Here is a 15,832-nt window from a genome sequence, read left to right on the forward strand (position 1 = left end):
TGCAGCAACCTGTCCTGCCTTACCAAGAACGTGTTCACAACCAACCATCCAGCAGACGAGAGCAGGGCCGTCTTGCTCCCATACCCCAGTGGAAACAGGTAAAGAGACTGATTATGAATACAATGCATTGCCTGCACCCAACACCAGCTATCACTGTCCTCTGTTTAAACCAGTCATTTTCTAATACCTTGTGTGAGTCCATAATTTTAAATAATTTAACTTTTAATGAATAAAATCAATATCTGCCTTTGGTAATGTTGCATGGTTTGATGTTTCAGAAAGACTTAGTCAAATTTTCCCTGCACTTTTATGCTGGTTTCAACTTCTTGTGGTTTGAGTGGATGTTGTAGCAGAAACCTTGTCTACAGGTGCAACCTAGTGTAGAAATTTTATCATCTTCAGTATTTCTAGATTTTTATGTTAGAAAAAAATTTGAAAATGTGTAAGCAGTTATTGCAACCAATTAAGTTAAAAGCGTCACACCATCTATGGTATTAAAGCTCTTCCTTGGTATAAATAGTAAAATCAGTTATCAGTTTTTGCTATTCACATGTGAAATCTTATGTGTTCTGCAGTTAAAGGAGACTTAACTGTGGTTTCCTTTTCTCTATGACAAACGTACCTGTCTTTGTCAACTTCTCAAATTCATTGCACTGCGGATTCCTGTATTACTGTGAATTAAGTAAATATTAGGTTTTCTGCAACAGAAAGTGTCAGAATAGGGATCAACAGCAGAAAAATCAGCAGGTATCAAATTGTGTTTTCTGTCCTGTGTTTTGGCCCAGTGTCATCGCCAGTGTTTTTCTTTTAGCAGTGCACTTTCAAAAGCAAGGTTTGTGACAGACCATCTTTTCAGGCAGATAGGGATACTTACCTCACTGGCTTCCACTACTCCCACTGTTTTCCTGTGCAAATGGCCTCTTCATGTTTCTGAGAGTGCTGAGATACATTTTTCTGGCGTGTGTAACTTGGAGAAACATCTGCTTCTTTCTGATTGCAGTTGGATCAGAGCATACTTTGGAGTCAAGAGGAAGATAATGACGCTAGTTTGGAAATTCACTGGTCTGCATGTTGGGGGATTCATGATGAACTTCATGTTAAAGGCATTCAGCACAATTAGTGCTGCGTGCCATGTCTAATGAGTACTTTCAGGTGGATACACATAATCCATGATTAAAGCAGATTTCGATTTTTTTAAGAATACTTCGCAGGTGAAGGGAGGGAACCCAAACAACTGATGCAGAAGAGCATAATGTGGCTGTACAGTATTAAGTCAGTTGGAAGAAAAAAACAAACAAAAAACAACAGAAGACAACCAATGCAATCCAGTTTATCTCAGTTCACAAGGATGAAGATTTGTGGTTTAGCATTTGGAGAAGAGCGCATCCCTGCAACCTTGAGATTTGTATTTGAACCTGCTATTGAAACTTTATGAAGGCTTTATAATTAAGCCTTTATGGTGAAATACAAAAGTGCTTGTTGTAATCCTTTCTTGTAATTGATAGAAAAAGGACAGATTTTTGTTTTCCACTTTTATGATGAGGATTTTCTCCTTACCAGAAGGCAGTTTGGTTTTGGTTCAGTTTTTTGTTTGTTTGGTTTTTTGTTTTTTTGTTGTTTCTGTTTTTGCTTGCACTACGTGGTTTTAAAAAAAGGTATGGGAAGGGGGGAAGAAAAGAAAATCCTTCTGGTGTCTCTCAACATGGATAGCATCTCCATATATGCAGCAATGTGGGGCAGATCTTTGAAAAGTCTATTTGTAATAATTGGACTTACGGAGGACTTAGATTGTTTTTTTCGACACTGATTGACTTGTGTGGATGATTCACTTCTCAATATTACAGCTGGAGATTATATTTCCTTGGTAGGCTTTACTATGCCAACAGCAGGTGGTTGGTTCTTGAGTCCAGGTTTCATGTTGGATTTTGCAGTGCTTTTCATCTGACAGTTGAAATGGAGAAGAATAAAACTGAGTCTTAAGGATGCAAAATCTGCAGAATACAGTAGGATCAAAGAAACAATTGATACAGTCCATATTCCAAAGGTTCCTTATTACTTGCCTGGAGAAATGAAGAACATTGGTTGTCTTCATTCAAAAGCTGTGGGAGTGTTCAGAATCACTTATTCTCAAATCTGATAGCTATGAGACTGTATGTTACTGCAGTATTTAAATGGCTATTAAACTGGACACTCTAGCTGCAAAGCTATTTCCTGGGCCATGGATTACCAACAGTGGAGTTGATGTGGGGTACCAGTCCATATTATTGGAGATACTGTAAAGGATTAGTATTGCTCCTGACGAGCTCTTTAGGGAGGATGTATGTTTACTGGAAAGAGCTGTTCATGAAGCTATGGGAAAGTGTTGTCATGTTTGGCACAGGTGTCAGAGTTTATGAGCAGAAATTTCAGTTAGTGACTGAATATAATAAGTTCTATCACATAGCAGATACCTTCTACTGAGGAGTCTTTTGAAGAGGGGCAAAGCACTTCCTAGGAGCGCAAAGTGGTGATGTGTTATTCAGGGAAAACACAAATTGCCAAATGTGTGGCAATTCTGCTAGTGGGCAGAATGAAGCTGAGGTCCTCAGATGTCTTTGGGAGAAGGAAAGTTTTGCGTCATGTGTTTGATAGGTTTGGTTCTGCGTCTTGGAAACTGCATGGAAGAGGAAAGTATACTGCAAAAGCGAAAGAGCTGATGGCAGGGGAGAAACCACACGGTTGCAAAGGCTGTGGTCTGGATTGGACCACCAGTTTTGATGGAAAGTTTACATCTGCCTTGAACTATTGCCTACCCGTGTCTGTGAGGTGAACTTTCTTAGCTGTTCTTGCTTATCAGTTTAAGTCTATAATCTTGCTTTGTCCTGGTGTTAAGAGTTATAAGGCCAGCAGTTTCAATGAGTTTGTAAGGCAGACTGTCTCTGTGTCTGTTGTACAGGTGGGGTAGGGGTGGCTTGCTAAGACAGGATTCCTAGAAAGAGTGAAATCTTGGTGGAATCTGTTCTGAAGCAGTTTTAACTTTCATCAGAAGATCTTTAAAGCTGTCTCTTATGGAAAGGGAGAACTTTCAAAAGATCAAGCAGGTTAAAAACCTTACCAGTCTGCTGCTTGCAGCATTCTGTGTGGCCTGTGTTTTCTTCATGAATTGGGTTACAAAATTTGTTTTATTGAGCTACACTGAGAATGTTGATCTATGTTGCCAAAATTGGGTTTGTGCCATTATGACCACCTCAGCAGCAGCTAGTAATGTGTGAAGATACTGTTAAGTGTATATGCACAGTAGAAATGTGTGCAATTTTTTATGTGATGGTAATAACTCGTTAAAAAAAATGGATTGCATTTTGTGGTGGTTAATCTTCTTCACCTACTTGTATAAAAACATCTTCCATGAGATGTTCTTTTGCTTTCTAAGCCATTTCTTCTGCTTCTGGGAAAGAGCATCTCATCAGGGAACATGAAGCCATTGAAAGCCATGTAGTCTATTCAGAAAAGGATCCGACTGTTTGGATATGGTACTGGAGATGAGTCTTTTAAAGTGAATTTTTGTCGTGACTTTCCAAACTCTCAGCTTACGGCCTTCAGCAGTTTTTTGCTATGGTTTCACAGGTCTCCTAACAGCAACAAGGTGTCTGTGTAATACATAAGCTTAAATCACTGATGTGTGCAAAGATGTTCATAAGATGGAGGTCATATGTCTTTTGGTGCAAATCTTTTTGATATATCTTTCCTCCTTCCCATAGCCATCTTTGTCTTTGCATACTCAGAAATGCATCCTACTGGAGGACTGAACATATACTACATACACCTGTACAATATTTTATTCTGAGCTCTTCCATGGAAAAACAACACAAGTTTGTGAAAGTGTTGAAATTTGAAATGCAAACTTGGCTATGGTCATATGAAAATCCATGAACAGCTGTAGTGGTTGAAAATGTTATCACTCTTTCAGCTAGAAATTAGTGACTTCACAGATGAGCCTTTTGAAACAGCATGTAAATGTTCCTCATCCTCTTCAGCGCAGAGTCATGTGCTTTAGTTTAAGCTGCTTGTAGCAGCTGTTTGAGTTGGAAAAGTTGATTATTTTTATTATTTTTTTTTTTTTGCTGAAAGGGAAGAGAACACTCAAACAGAGGTTAGTGCCAGCTCAGCTGTAAGGGCAGTAAGGAACATCTGTAATGTCTTTAAATGGCATGCTGTTTCATTGGAGGCTATCTAACGGTGGATTTGGATATACAGCATTTTGTTTTTTCAGAGTCCAACAATTTCCAGATATGCTTTGATGAAAACTCAAAAGAAAAGGAAAAATCAGGCAGAAGATACATTAATAATCAAGAAGTGGTGGAGAAAAGACTGTACATAGTAAGGAAGTACAGAAGTAGAAAGGAACGTTTTCTGGTGTATTAAAATGAGGACACATATGTGCATTGTGTAATATTCAGCCTTTTAGATATGGCTGCATTTAAGCTATAAACCAGCTGTATTTCTGTTCTGGTAGAATCGTGGAGTACAGTTTTAACTTGCCTGAGGTGGTTTAGTATCTGTAAGTTAAAGAGGAGGGATCTGAAGCTGAGAACGGAACGCTGTGACTTGAGTTGTATTGCTGGTGAACTGCAAGAAAGAGTAATGAGGTCAACGGGATGGATATCTTGAAACATTGCAAGGCACAGCAATAAGTCATTTTTCATGAAACAAAGAGAGCAGTCCTGCTGTGGCATGGAGAGTTCTGAGTTGCACCTTTCACTGATTGTAGGACCTTGAGTCAGAACCTCAACTGATGATTCACAGAAGCACCTGTTGGCTGCCCCTAGAAGTATCTGTCAAATGGACGTGGGATCGTGGGGCTGTGGGTGGAAAAACTAGTCTTTCAGCTTTAGGTCATTTGTGAGAGATGTGACCTTAGGATCATGGTCTCTTAGTTCGTATGTTCTGGCCTGTCTCACCAAAGCCAATGGTAATGTTATCTCTTTTCTACCATTATCATGATTTTTTTTTCTTTTTTCTGTTTTAAAAAAAGCTGAGGAGTAGAGAACGTTCTCGGACCTGCCCCAAAAAAGTGATCATGCTCTCTTCCACTCCACCTTCCTCTCCACCGTATCCCAGGCAGCAGGTGATTCCCTCTGCATGCTCTGTCCCTCTCTCTTCATTACTGCTTGTACAAGTGACTGGATCAGTTAGTGCGTATCCCATTTACAAATGCATTTCCAATTTCCTTTTTTCAGATGGGGATAGGGCTTCTTCAACTTAGATTAGAAACACAGGTTGGTGTTAGCTCACCAGAATTATGATTATTATGATTATCTGATGCCCTGGAGACTCAAAGATTTTACTGTAGGGTAATTTGTAATTCCAGTAGCCTTTTCCAGTTTTGCGTTGCAGCAAAATAGAAATTAAATGTTCGGAGTAATACAAGGAAAGAAAAAGCAACTTTGCTCCATCTCCACTCTTTATTTAAATGAGTATGAATGAAAATTTGCCCTTGTATTCGTGAGACTCTTTCAGGATTTCTTGTATGAAGTGCATTTTTAGAGTGTTGTAGTGGCCTGCACATCTCCAATGTGGTCTGTTTGCCCCCCACAGAAGTCTTTGTGTCACAAGAGTTTGTGTTCAGTCTATGTGAGTTTGAATTTGGAGCAACTGTTCTGAACAGTGTATAAATGTGCATCCAGATGTTTGTGCACATGTTTGTTGTCCTATTACCTGGAATCCTTTAATATTTGTGTCTTCTTATACATGGTCATAGTGCTTCTGAGTCTTTTTTTAATTTTTTTTCCTGTTTTCCTACTGCCATAATAAATTCCACTCCTCCCTGATCAGTCCTCAACTAACCTTGAAGTGATAAAAAGGCAGCTGCAGTTCCATAGACCCCCCCATAACTTCAAATAGGAATCGTACCAATACATTTCCCCCTAGGTGGAAAATGTTTCTTTGCTGAACACTTGCAAGCCTATAAACTCTGTAAAGGCATGTTACCTTTTAGCAGAGTAGACAAGACTTATTCTTGGACATAAAGTTTGAGTTGTCTTATTGCTGTGATTTCTCAGAGTATTGTTACGTGTTACATTTAATGTAGTCTAACAGTTACCAGTCTCTGGAGCACACATTCTCTGCTGCCTTCCTGCTGTCTGCATCTGCAAGATAGGTCAGGTCTGCTTACTGATCTGTTTTAAAACTGTTTTTACAAAAAAAGTGGTCAGTTTTCTGGCACACTGCGGACGGTGCAGGAAAGGATAAAGGAATGGACATCTAGGTAGAATGGGTGGGAAAAGCTCTTTTCATTAGCAAACCCCACATTTAAAGTGAATTGAGTGTGATATTATCATCAGATATGGTAATGTGATAGCTAGCTGCCTTCATCTTGTCAACATCCTCTGAAAATTTTGACAGATGCACTTTATGAAAGGTTTTTCCCAAGCTTACAGATAGGGAAACTAAAGCAGTTAAATGCTGATTTTTACTCTTTAATGTATGGTGTGGGATTAATTTTCCATATAAAGGAATTGGCTTTCAGTCACTGAGGACTCCTTAGCCCTGTATTTTCCCTCCTCAGCTTCTCCAAGTGTGTGTTTGTTCTGTGTCTTTTTGGTTGCCTAGCTCAATCATGAGAGCCAACTACTGCTGAGGTACAAGTGTACTTTGACCATTTTCTATGTCATGTGCTGTTGGAAATGTTTTTGCATGTCTTCTTGCTCAATCAGATAATAAGAAAAAAATTTTTGGTTTCCTCATTTTAACTCCGAGGAATTTTTACCCCCTGTGCTGCAGAACTGCTCTGTTAGGCTCAATTGAGAGAGATCTGCTTTTGCAGACATTCTTTTTTCCTTAGAAGTGATTTCTCTTCCTGAAATTGTCTTGGCTCAAGCCTCATAGAAACTCAGATTGATCTCTGTCCTTGTTACATTGATGTCTTTTTAAAACCTGTACCTCTGTGATTCTAATGCATTCATTCTGACACTTCTTTTAAACTTTTCATTTCCTTCCTTTGATCTAACATCACAGTATGAGTTATATTGAGTGTCTTAACATCTTTAGCATACTAATTTCATTACATTGTGGCACTGTATTATCGTTTACTGACCTAATATATACAGACTATTTTTAAAAAAATTCCATACAGGATCTAAATTAGTATTACCAGTTTTACGATATACTTCTTAATAAACTGTTCCGCTATCATTATGGCCTCCCTTCTGCCTGCATCGTAAGAATAATCAGATGAAGGGTGTTTTGACTAGGAAGTTGGTCTGTGGTTATTACTAAGCTCATCCTTTTTGCCTGCAGAGAAACAGGGAACCTGATGCCGACTATCCTGGGGAGCAGAGTCCCAGACAGGAAAGGGTAAAGAGCATGAACAAATGGCATGGATGCTCATGACACAAGGCTGTGGTGGATGTGTTTAGTAAGGAGAGCAAATATACTGGGTAGTGAAACACACTTATCCTAATGCTGCTGTTAACACGCTGGAACTGCTGAGAGTCAATTAGGAGTGATTATTTCTGTGCGATACCCACATAAATGCATAACAAGCCTTCATCAAACAGTTTGCTACATGCTTTTATTTTGCTGTAGATCTAGCACTTAAGCTCTTACCATTCTTCTTTTTCTCTTACACCTCTTTATTGAAATATGCTGTGGCTGTAGCAGAACAAGAAGAGTTATATTTTGTGCTAATTCATGCGAACATGGTTGCATTGTTTCCACTGCCTGCTTTCTGGATGGTTAAGCAACTGGCATTCCGTCCTGCCTCCTACAGGCCAAAGTAAAAGGAAAAACAATGAGGCATTATTTATCATAGACCCTTTGAAGTCTTCTTAACAATGAAATATTAAATGCTCTGTCTGAGTGGCTCAGTATTATACAGAAGCATGGTAAAAGAAAAAAAACAGGCATTAGAAAAAATGGGTTGCTTTGAATTCATATTGACAAATTAATTGACATTCCAGTAAAGGCTTTGAATTAATTAAGTCATAAGTGGTAGCCAGATATAAAACTCTTGCAATTTTCAGAATGTGTTCTAACAAAAGACTTTTGTGGGCTGAATGTTTTCTGACAGACAGTAGAAAATGAATAAGCATGTGTCTGCAGTGACACAGAAGCCCACAGCTTTATAATAGGCCCTAGTTTTAGTGAAAATGAGGTAGTATGAAGGAGTAGGTGGAACTGAAAACAGCTGAAAGTAGAGAGTAGTATTAATGCATTTGAATGGGAAAAGTGTTGTAAATTGGGTGTGAACCCAATTCTCTGTTCTGCTTTGGAGGACAGATAACAATACATAGCAACGCTGGCATTCTTGACAGATCAAGCCTGAGGTTTCTTCATGCACACATTTGTAGTTTCTGGTCCATTTACTTTTGAACTCTACAAACAAATTACCTGAGGGCTCTGTGACATTGCAGGTGATACTCCTGTCCTGTACAGCAAGGCTATGAGCCAGATCTTTTTTCCATGTCACTACATACACCACGCAACAGTCTAAGAAGACTGATATGAAAGACCAGAATAGCAGAGGTGTCAAATATGGTGCCTGGAATGTGTTGACATGACAGTGCAGGAAGAATAAGTAGGGCAGTGAAGTTGCAGAGGTAAAACCGGCAACTTCTATGATAGTTTGATTTTGCCGTGCTTTGTTCCAGCCAGCCAGTTTCATTCAACATCCACTTTTTGGTGAGTACAGCATTCACTTTGGAGATTCATTCTTGGAGAACTGAAGTACATTACCCTAAAACAAGTGTGCACAAAATCTCAGAAACACAGGTATAGACATGTAAAGGAAATTCTTGAGATTAAAGAACTATGGTGAAAGAAATTGTCAAATAAGCTCCTTTGTGCATGATAAAGCTGCTGTTTGTTTTTTTTTTCTTTTGGATGGTAATGCCAGAGGGAGAGGCCACACGCTTGTTTGGGTTTGGCTGCAGCAGTCCTAGGAAGGAGAGCTGTATATAACACCTAATTCAACTGTTTTTCTTGGCCTTGAGGGTCAAAACGTAGCACTTCATTAGAACACTAGATACTGGAAATAAATAATTTCCATTTATTGGAAATAAAATCAATCTTCACTTGGGAGCTCATCTTACTGTTCTGCATGGAAATTTCATACCTTTTGCCTGGCATTTCAGTGTCTATTCCTTCTGAGGCTTTTTTGCTGGTTTGTTTACTTCCTCCATCCTTCCTCACCTCACAGAGATCTCCTCATTTATTTTCTGATGACCAAGTGCCTGAGAATGTTGAGCAAAGGGCATGTCAGCTGGCTGCCCTCCTGGAGTCCAGACCTGCAGTGAGGCATCAGGTGACTACAGACCTGCGAGATTCTGGGTACTGGGGTCATCTGGAGTCAGAGCGATAGTAAAATTCAACAAAATATGATGACCATTGCTGTACAGTTGTGTGGTTAAAAAGACACAGTCAAGTCTATTTTGTGTATTGTTTTTATCCTACTTGCCAGTTCTTAACTGTCTCCGTGTTTGATGAACCACAGTGTTTCTGTTGCTCAAAACACAACATAAACAATAAGGTAAAAGACAGCCTCCAAGCTTCAGAGTAGATGCTGAAAACCAGCTGCACTCCAGATCGAATCATCTCACAGTGGTCCTTTACCAGGCAGTTGCTCACATATTTTACTTGCTTCTGGAAGCAAGAACATTTGCATTTTCCAAGCATAATTCCTGACTCTGAAGTACTACTTTTGTGTCCAAACTTCCTGTATACTGATATCCAATGGTAGAGTTGGCAGCTTTTGCAGATTTTCTTTGATTCCATTGTACGCTTTTGTTTTGATTTGGTTTTGTGCTTATTTTTTTTCTCCAGTGTGTCGTCTTTGGCATATGGGAGGATGCCAGTTTGCACAGTGGTTTCTTTAGTTTCTAGTTACTTGTCCTATGTTTTTTTTCCCCCTTTTTTCACTTCTCTTCAACAACATTTGGCAAACTGGAAAGTGCTTTTGGAAAACACCATCTACATAAGCGATTTTTTTCATAACTTACTGTTTTGAGTTAACCATCCAAAATCAAGCTCTTTTCTTGAGCTGGAGTATAAACAGTCCCAGAGCATTTGCTGGTGGGCTTAACTTTTCCACACCATGTCAGAAGGGAATTGATAACATTTAGGTCACTTTCCATTGCTGTTCTTTTGGGGATGCTGTCTTTGCTGATAATTAATGGCAGTGAAGCTATTTTCAAGGAAGGAAGAGTTAACCTTTGACTGGATTTTAGATAGAATTTGGGGACACAGAAGAAACCATGGAAGGCTGGGTAAGAAGACTAACTTAAACATATTGACATCCATTTCCTAATGGCTGACACACCTGGAGATGTTGGGCTTGATCCAATGACAGCATGCTCATGTGCATTTCCTTACTCAGTTGAAATGATAATAAAGTAGTTAACATCTAGACCAAAATGTCTTGCTTCTACCTTTTGTTTTGCTCTCCAGCACCTTTAAGCTCCTTTTGATCATGGAAAAGATTAACAGCATTATAATGCAAAGATAAACATTAGTTTTGAAACTTATTTCTGTGTAGTGAAAAATTAAGGAGAAGGGAAAATATATGGGAGATGGAAAGCACAAAGTAGAGAAAAGAATAAAGTGGGTAGGGCAGAGAGGAAAAAGAGGAAACAGATGTTGGAGCGCTGCAGGCACTGATAGATTATGATGTGGGATATAAGGGAAGAAAACAAGAAAAATAGAGTAAAAGAATAGTAAAAGAAAGCTTAGCAAAGACAGACATTTTCGGAAAAGAAATTTGATTAAATGGTGATGATCTTAAGTACCGAAAATCTGTGTATAAAGTAAACAGCTATATCCCCAATTTATAAATTGGGGATATTGTGAAGGCCAAGCTATTTTGCATTTTGTCCAGTAGATTTAATCTCGAGACTAGGCTATTTGAAGTGGCCAGAAAGAGCTGTTCTCATGGGTCATGCAGCTACAGGACATTTATTTTTCCTTTTTATAATGGAAAAACATAATTTTCTTACAAAAGAGTGTCAAATATTTGAAATTTGCATAGTTTTGCTTTCCAGATTGTAATTTCTAGGAATGCACAGTTTCTACCAGTGCTATTTGTCTGATACTTCCAGCTATTGTTTGTGAGGAACCAGTTTCAGAAGGATGCAGATTCTCAGTTTGAGATTTATTGTTTGCCATTTGATAAGCAAGAACAGACTGTTTTATATTGTTTCATTCTTTTTAGTGTGAGTTTTCCAATCTGCTTACAGTAAATTTCAACTTGGAAATTTGCTGCTGACTACTGGCAACGCATACAAGTTAATTTTTTTCTCTTATAGTCTCCAAGGAGAGCAAGTCTTTGGTTTATATAGTCTAAATAGAGAAGAGGTCTCACGTGGCCTGAAATACAATCTTAGTGCTTTAGGCCAGTAATACAGAACAATGGGAGATACAGGAGGGGCAGAGGAAATTGATTTGGGATCTTTGCCAGTGGCTCAGTTGTTTGAGTTACAGGAGGCTGGACATCTGTGGAAGTAGATAACTGTTTCCAAATGGTCCTAAATAACTTAAAACCTAATAAAGAGCAAATTAAGAATAACTTGCTCTGCCTCACTAGGGAGAAAGTGAAGATACCCTGGACATTTTTCTCCAAGTTTTCCTACAAGAGTCTCTTAAGAAATTGGTTTTGATGGTGGGCAGAAGGGCCTGAGGTTTTTTATTTTCTCTCTTTTTCCCTCTGTAGCCGTGTGTGATTGCTTTGATTTTTATTTTATTTTTTAGCCTGAGACTGAACCGTCTCGCCGATTCTTTGTTGACCAGTGGGAGCTCTCCCTTAGCCTCCGTTCTTCTAATCGCCCTTCTTCACCTTCATCTGACTCTCTTCGACAGGTAGCACTAGCCTGAGCATTGCAAGGTGCACCCAGTTGTGTTTGCTTGCTGCACCCTGGTCCCACCACCAAGGACACCCCACAAGAGATGGCTAGGCTTGCCATGCTTCACCTGCAGAATGCAATGTCTGTGCATATTCATGCACCAGTGAGAAGCCAGAGGCAGCTTGTGGCTTAGTTTGGTTATTGTCAGCCGTAAAGCTGTTTGAAACTAAATATGTTTAACATTTGGTGTAAATGAAAAGCTTGTTGTACATCTCACTCTCAGATCAGGTTTTTTTGAGCATTGATAGTCCTTCTGGCTTTGCAGTAAGGCTTTCTTGTTTTGCTTGCTGCTTTTGTTGGGATCCTGGGCCAAACTACAGAATGTGTTTGTGCATATGTGCTTAATGGAGAGTGTGAAATAAGTACTTTGGCTTTCTGAAAAGTCACTCAGAATGTGATCTAGTCGCAGTTGCTATACGTAAACAGCAGGAACTTGGTTTGACCTAAGCTGGATTGGGTTCTTTGTCTGCTCTTGAAAATGTTACAGAACATTGTATATCTTGAAGGATTTTGGCCACAGGAGGAAAGATAAAATGTTTCATTTAAGACCTGGTATTGGTCTAGATGTGTTATACAGGAAAAAAAAACATAATGAATCGGAAACACAGAACCCCAGATCAAAGACTCAGCAACTAAATTTCCCACACCAAATAGCCCAAGTTATTGTGAGTTAAGATTAGCATATAGTCACTTTGTAAGAATGGAACCTCATGGGCTGGTGGAAATTTAAAAATACTGAAGCATCTGCAGTTAAGGTTGGATGAGGGTTTCAAATCAAAACTTGTTCACTGGAAACCTGGTTCAGCTAAAAGAAAGTTTTTTTCCTATGGAAAAGCTTGAACTATCTTTTAAAAAAACTTAAAGCCTCAAAGGTTTCTGGTCTTTTAGAGGAAAGTGGAAATCTCTTAGCCAGATGATTATGATTGCCAGTTAAAGTTCAATGTTGAATGAAAGGAAGAAAATTTTTCCAGCAGGTACCATTTTAAATGTAATATTTGACAAGATATAATGTATGACATTGAAGGGTAACTGTGCACATATGTGTGTGCACACATTAGCTGAGGAAGAATATGAAACCTGGAAAACTTTGAAAGACAAATCATGTTGGGTTTTTTTGCGTATATGCAAATACTACGAGTGCTCTGCATTTTGGGGTCGAATCAGTAGACGCGCAGAAGTTCTTTCTGGGTAGAAATAAACCCTCATTACTGCAGTGGCACAGACTTCAGTGATAGCACTGGTAATTCTGATGGCTGAGTGCTCCATTTTCAAAATCTTTGTCCCCAGAGTACCACCCATTCTGTGGTGAATCTCAGTTTTTGTGATGCCTCCTGCTGTTCTCATGTCTGAACATGTGAAGGTCTTAAACATTCCTAAAAGGCTTATAACCACATGTGTGAAATTTATGCTGTTTTATTAGTTGTGGGAAATAATCAGTGTGCTTCAAACAAGTTCTGCTATATGAGTAAAAGGGGTTTTGAGGTATAGCTTTAGTCCTTTCCTTCAGAATATTGTCATCCTTGGTATCCTACACTTTCCAGCAGCTGGAGTGTCTCTCTGATGGTCCTTCATTTGCTGAGGAGACTCCAACTAGAAACATTCATAATGCTTCTTACTCTGGAAAAGGAAAATTGCTTGGCGTGCTCCTTGCTGCTCTGAGTCAAATACGTGGCGTTTGCAGTGTGATTGAGCTAATGGGGATGTAACCACGTAATCTTCTTAACCATGTAATTATTGCCAATGGCTGTACATATTTCCTGTGAAAAACACTTCTTCCACTCCTGCAGTGACTGACTTTGGCTTGCAAACACTCATTTTGTACCATCTAAGGTAACAGCCAACCTGCCTAGATTTCTTGGAATACTGGAGGGGTTTTAGATATCCAAAGTTATGGAGTCAGTCAGTACCCATGATGGAGAAAAGCCTAGTCATAAAGCCATGTTCAGAGTTGAACGAGTACGTGTTCCAGATGTATGTGGGTATGGCTTTCATGTGTTGGATGAAGATTTGCATCTTTTTTCATGTAAACCTCTATGTATTTTTAGTATTGGAAGAATTCCTATTTTCGAATCACTTTAAGTTTCTTAAGGATTAAGTTAAATCCTTAAGTTAAGGATTTCTCCCTGTTTTATGAATGCACTGTAAATGAATTCTTTCCAATTACTAAGCATATAAATATGCTGTTGTCATCAGCATGTTGTTTAGACTATGTAACATGTCTTCTAAAAGATCTGTTTCTGATCCCAATTTTTCCTGGAACCTAAAACCTTTAACGTATATTTGGCCTCATCTTTAAGTAGTGTCTATGCTCAGGTTTTCAGGTGCAAAATACACCACAAAGTGAAAATTAGATCTGCTTTCTTCATCATCATCATCAGCATAGTATTTTTAGAGCACTAAGAGAATGCAAAATAGGAGTCTTCTTTTCTGTTGTTACAGTTGTTCCTGAACTGTACTGTGATTTCTGATCACACTAGCTTTGCTGCTACTACTTGTCACTTCATATTGTCCACTGTCTTGGCATGATTTGACCTCTCTGCACCTTTTCACCACCTAACCTGTTTTCATTTTAGTCATTTTTAATTTGATTTTTTTTTCCCCTTTTCTCACTGCCCTATTGTTTTATTCCATCCATCTGGTAGAAGTATATAAAGATGTACACAGGCGGAGTGAGCTCATTGGCTGAGCAGATAGCCAATCAGCTACAAAGGAAAGAGCAACCCAAAACCCTTCTAGACAAGAAGGAACTGGTAAGATGATGTACAGAAGATGATATGTGTTTGTGATTAGATGTACTGTAGATCTGAAGTACTGTGAGTGTCCAGTTGTTACTACCACTGATGGAATTTGTCATAGCTTTGTGAAAGACTTAAATTCCCTTTCTCCACCTGCCCTCACTCTTGTCCTCATTTTCCTTGCAAAATGTTTGAATCTAATCTCAGTGTCCCAGAGTTATGCATAAACATTTGAGAAACTGCTTATCATATTTATGAGGATGTGTTTGATCCACTGGGGCTAATTCTGCGTTATTATTTTCTGGAGGAGATACTGATTTTGATAATGTATGTCTAAGAATTGCTGTTTGAGGGTTTTCTGATGGTTTTGGCTTTCCATCATATACCTCCTTCAGTCATTTATTTCAAGGTCATCATTAATAGTTCTGGTGTCTACTCTTCCATCCAGAGCTTATTTTACTCCCGACATATATAGGCATGGCATCCTAGGACCTTCTTCCCTGGACAATAAGGTTAGTTTTTGGTGTCCTGGTTAAACCTGTGAATTGTGTCCAAGAACTACAGCATCCACGTGTGAAAAAATGCAGCATCCAGATGTTCCTTTATCTGCATAAATGAAGAGAAAATTTGGCTCTGCAATCTTGGTGAAGTTGGACACACACAAATATAGCCATGCCTGTTTCTGTCTAGGGCTCGCTCAAAAAGGAGTTCCCCCAAAACCTGGGAGGCAGTGATGTTTGTTACTTCTGCCGCAAGCGAGTCTATGTGATGGAAAGGCTGAGTGCTGAAGGCAAGTTCTTCCACCGCAGTTGCTTCAAGTGTGAATACTGTGCGACGACGCTGCGCTTGTCATCTTACGCCTATGATATCGAAGATGGTAAGATAAATTGCCTTTTTGTCAGAATTCTCTTGACTGTCCTGGAAGTCCATCTAGTGATTTCAGCTGTTTCTTTGCTTAAAAATTATTTGGTGAGTTAGGGAAGAGAGTAACTTCTGTTCCAAAGACACCATCTCTCGAACCGTTGAAACTATATGGATTTCCTGTGACCAGGTCATGCTGACAGCAAAATAAATGAGCTGATAGGAATTAATTTAACATAATAACAGCTGCTAGAATGCAAATAAACAAATATCGATTTGGGGCTTTAAAAGAGTTTGGAGGCCAAGTTTTGAAAGCTAAGCCCTTTGCTTATTTCAATACCATCGAAACAACAACCTCGTGCAGCG

At 39.0% G+C, this 15,832-nt stretch overlaps 1 protein-coding gene across 1 annotated transcript in view; it reads left to right on the forward strand.

The window, feature by feature from the left end:
* The window catches only part of LOC104543708 (protein-methionine sulfoxide oxidase MICAL3-like), a gene marked incomplete at its 3' end in the record, with an annotated part of 35,995 nt that extends 20,513 nt beyond the window's left edge, over positions 1-15,482 (forward strand). Inside the window, exons 16-20 of the mRNA XM_010188378.1 lie at positions 5,012-5,104; positions 7,276-7,332; positions 11,719-11,826; positions 14,513-14,620; positions 15,296-15,482. Of these exons, the coding sequence (XP_010186680.1) occupies positions 5,012-5,104; positions 7,276-7,332; positions 11,719-11,826; positions 14,513-14,620; positions 15,296-15,482 (553 nt within the window). The remainder of the gene's footprint in view (positions 1-5,011; positions 5,105-7,275; positions 7,333-11,718; positions 11,827-14,512; positions 14,621-15,295) is intronic.
* Positions 15,483-15,832: the final 350 nt, after the last annotated feature.

This window comes from Mesitornis unicolor, unplaced genomic scaffold (assembly GCF_000695765.1).
Source record: "Mesitornis unicolor isolate BGI_N332 unplaced genomic scaffold, ASM69576v1 scaffold25547, whole genome shotgun sequence".
Classification (NCBI taxonomy): Eukaryota; Metazoa; Chordata; class Aves; order Mesitornithiformes; family Mesitornithidae; genus Mesitornis; species Mesitornis unicolor.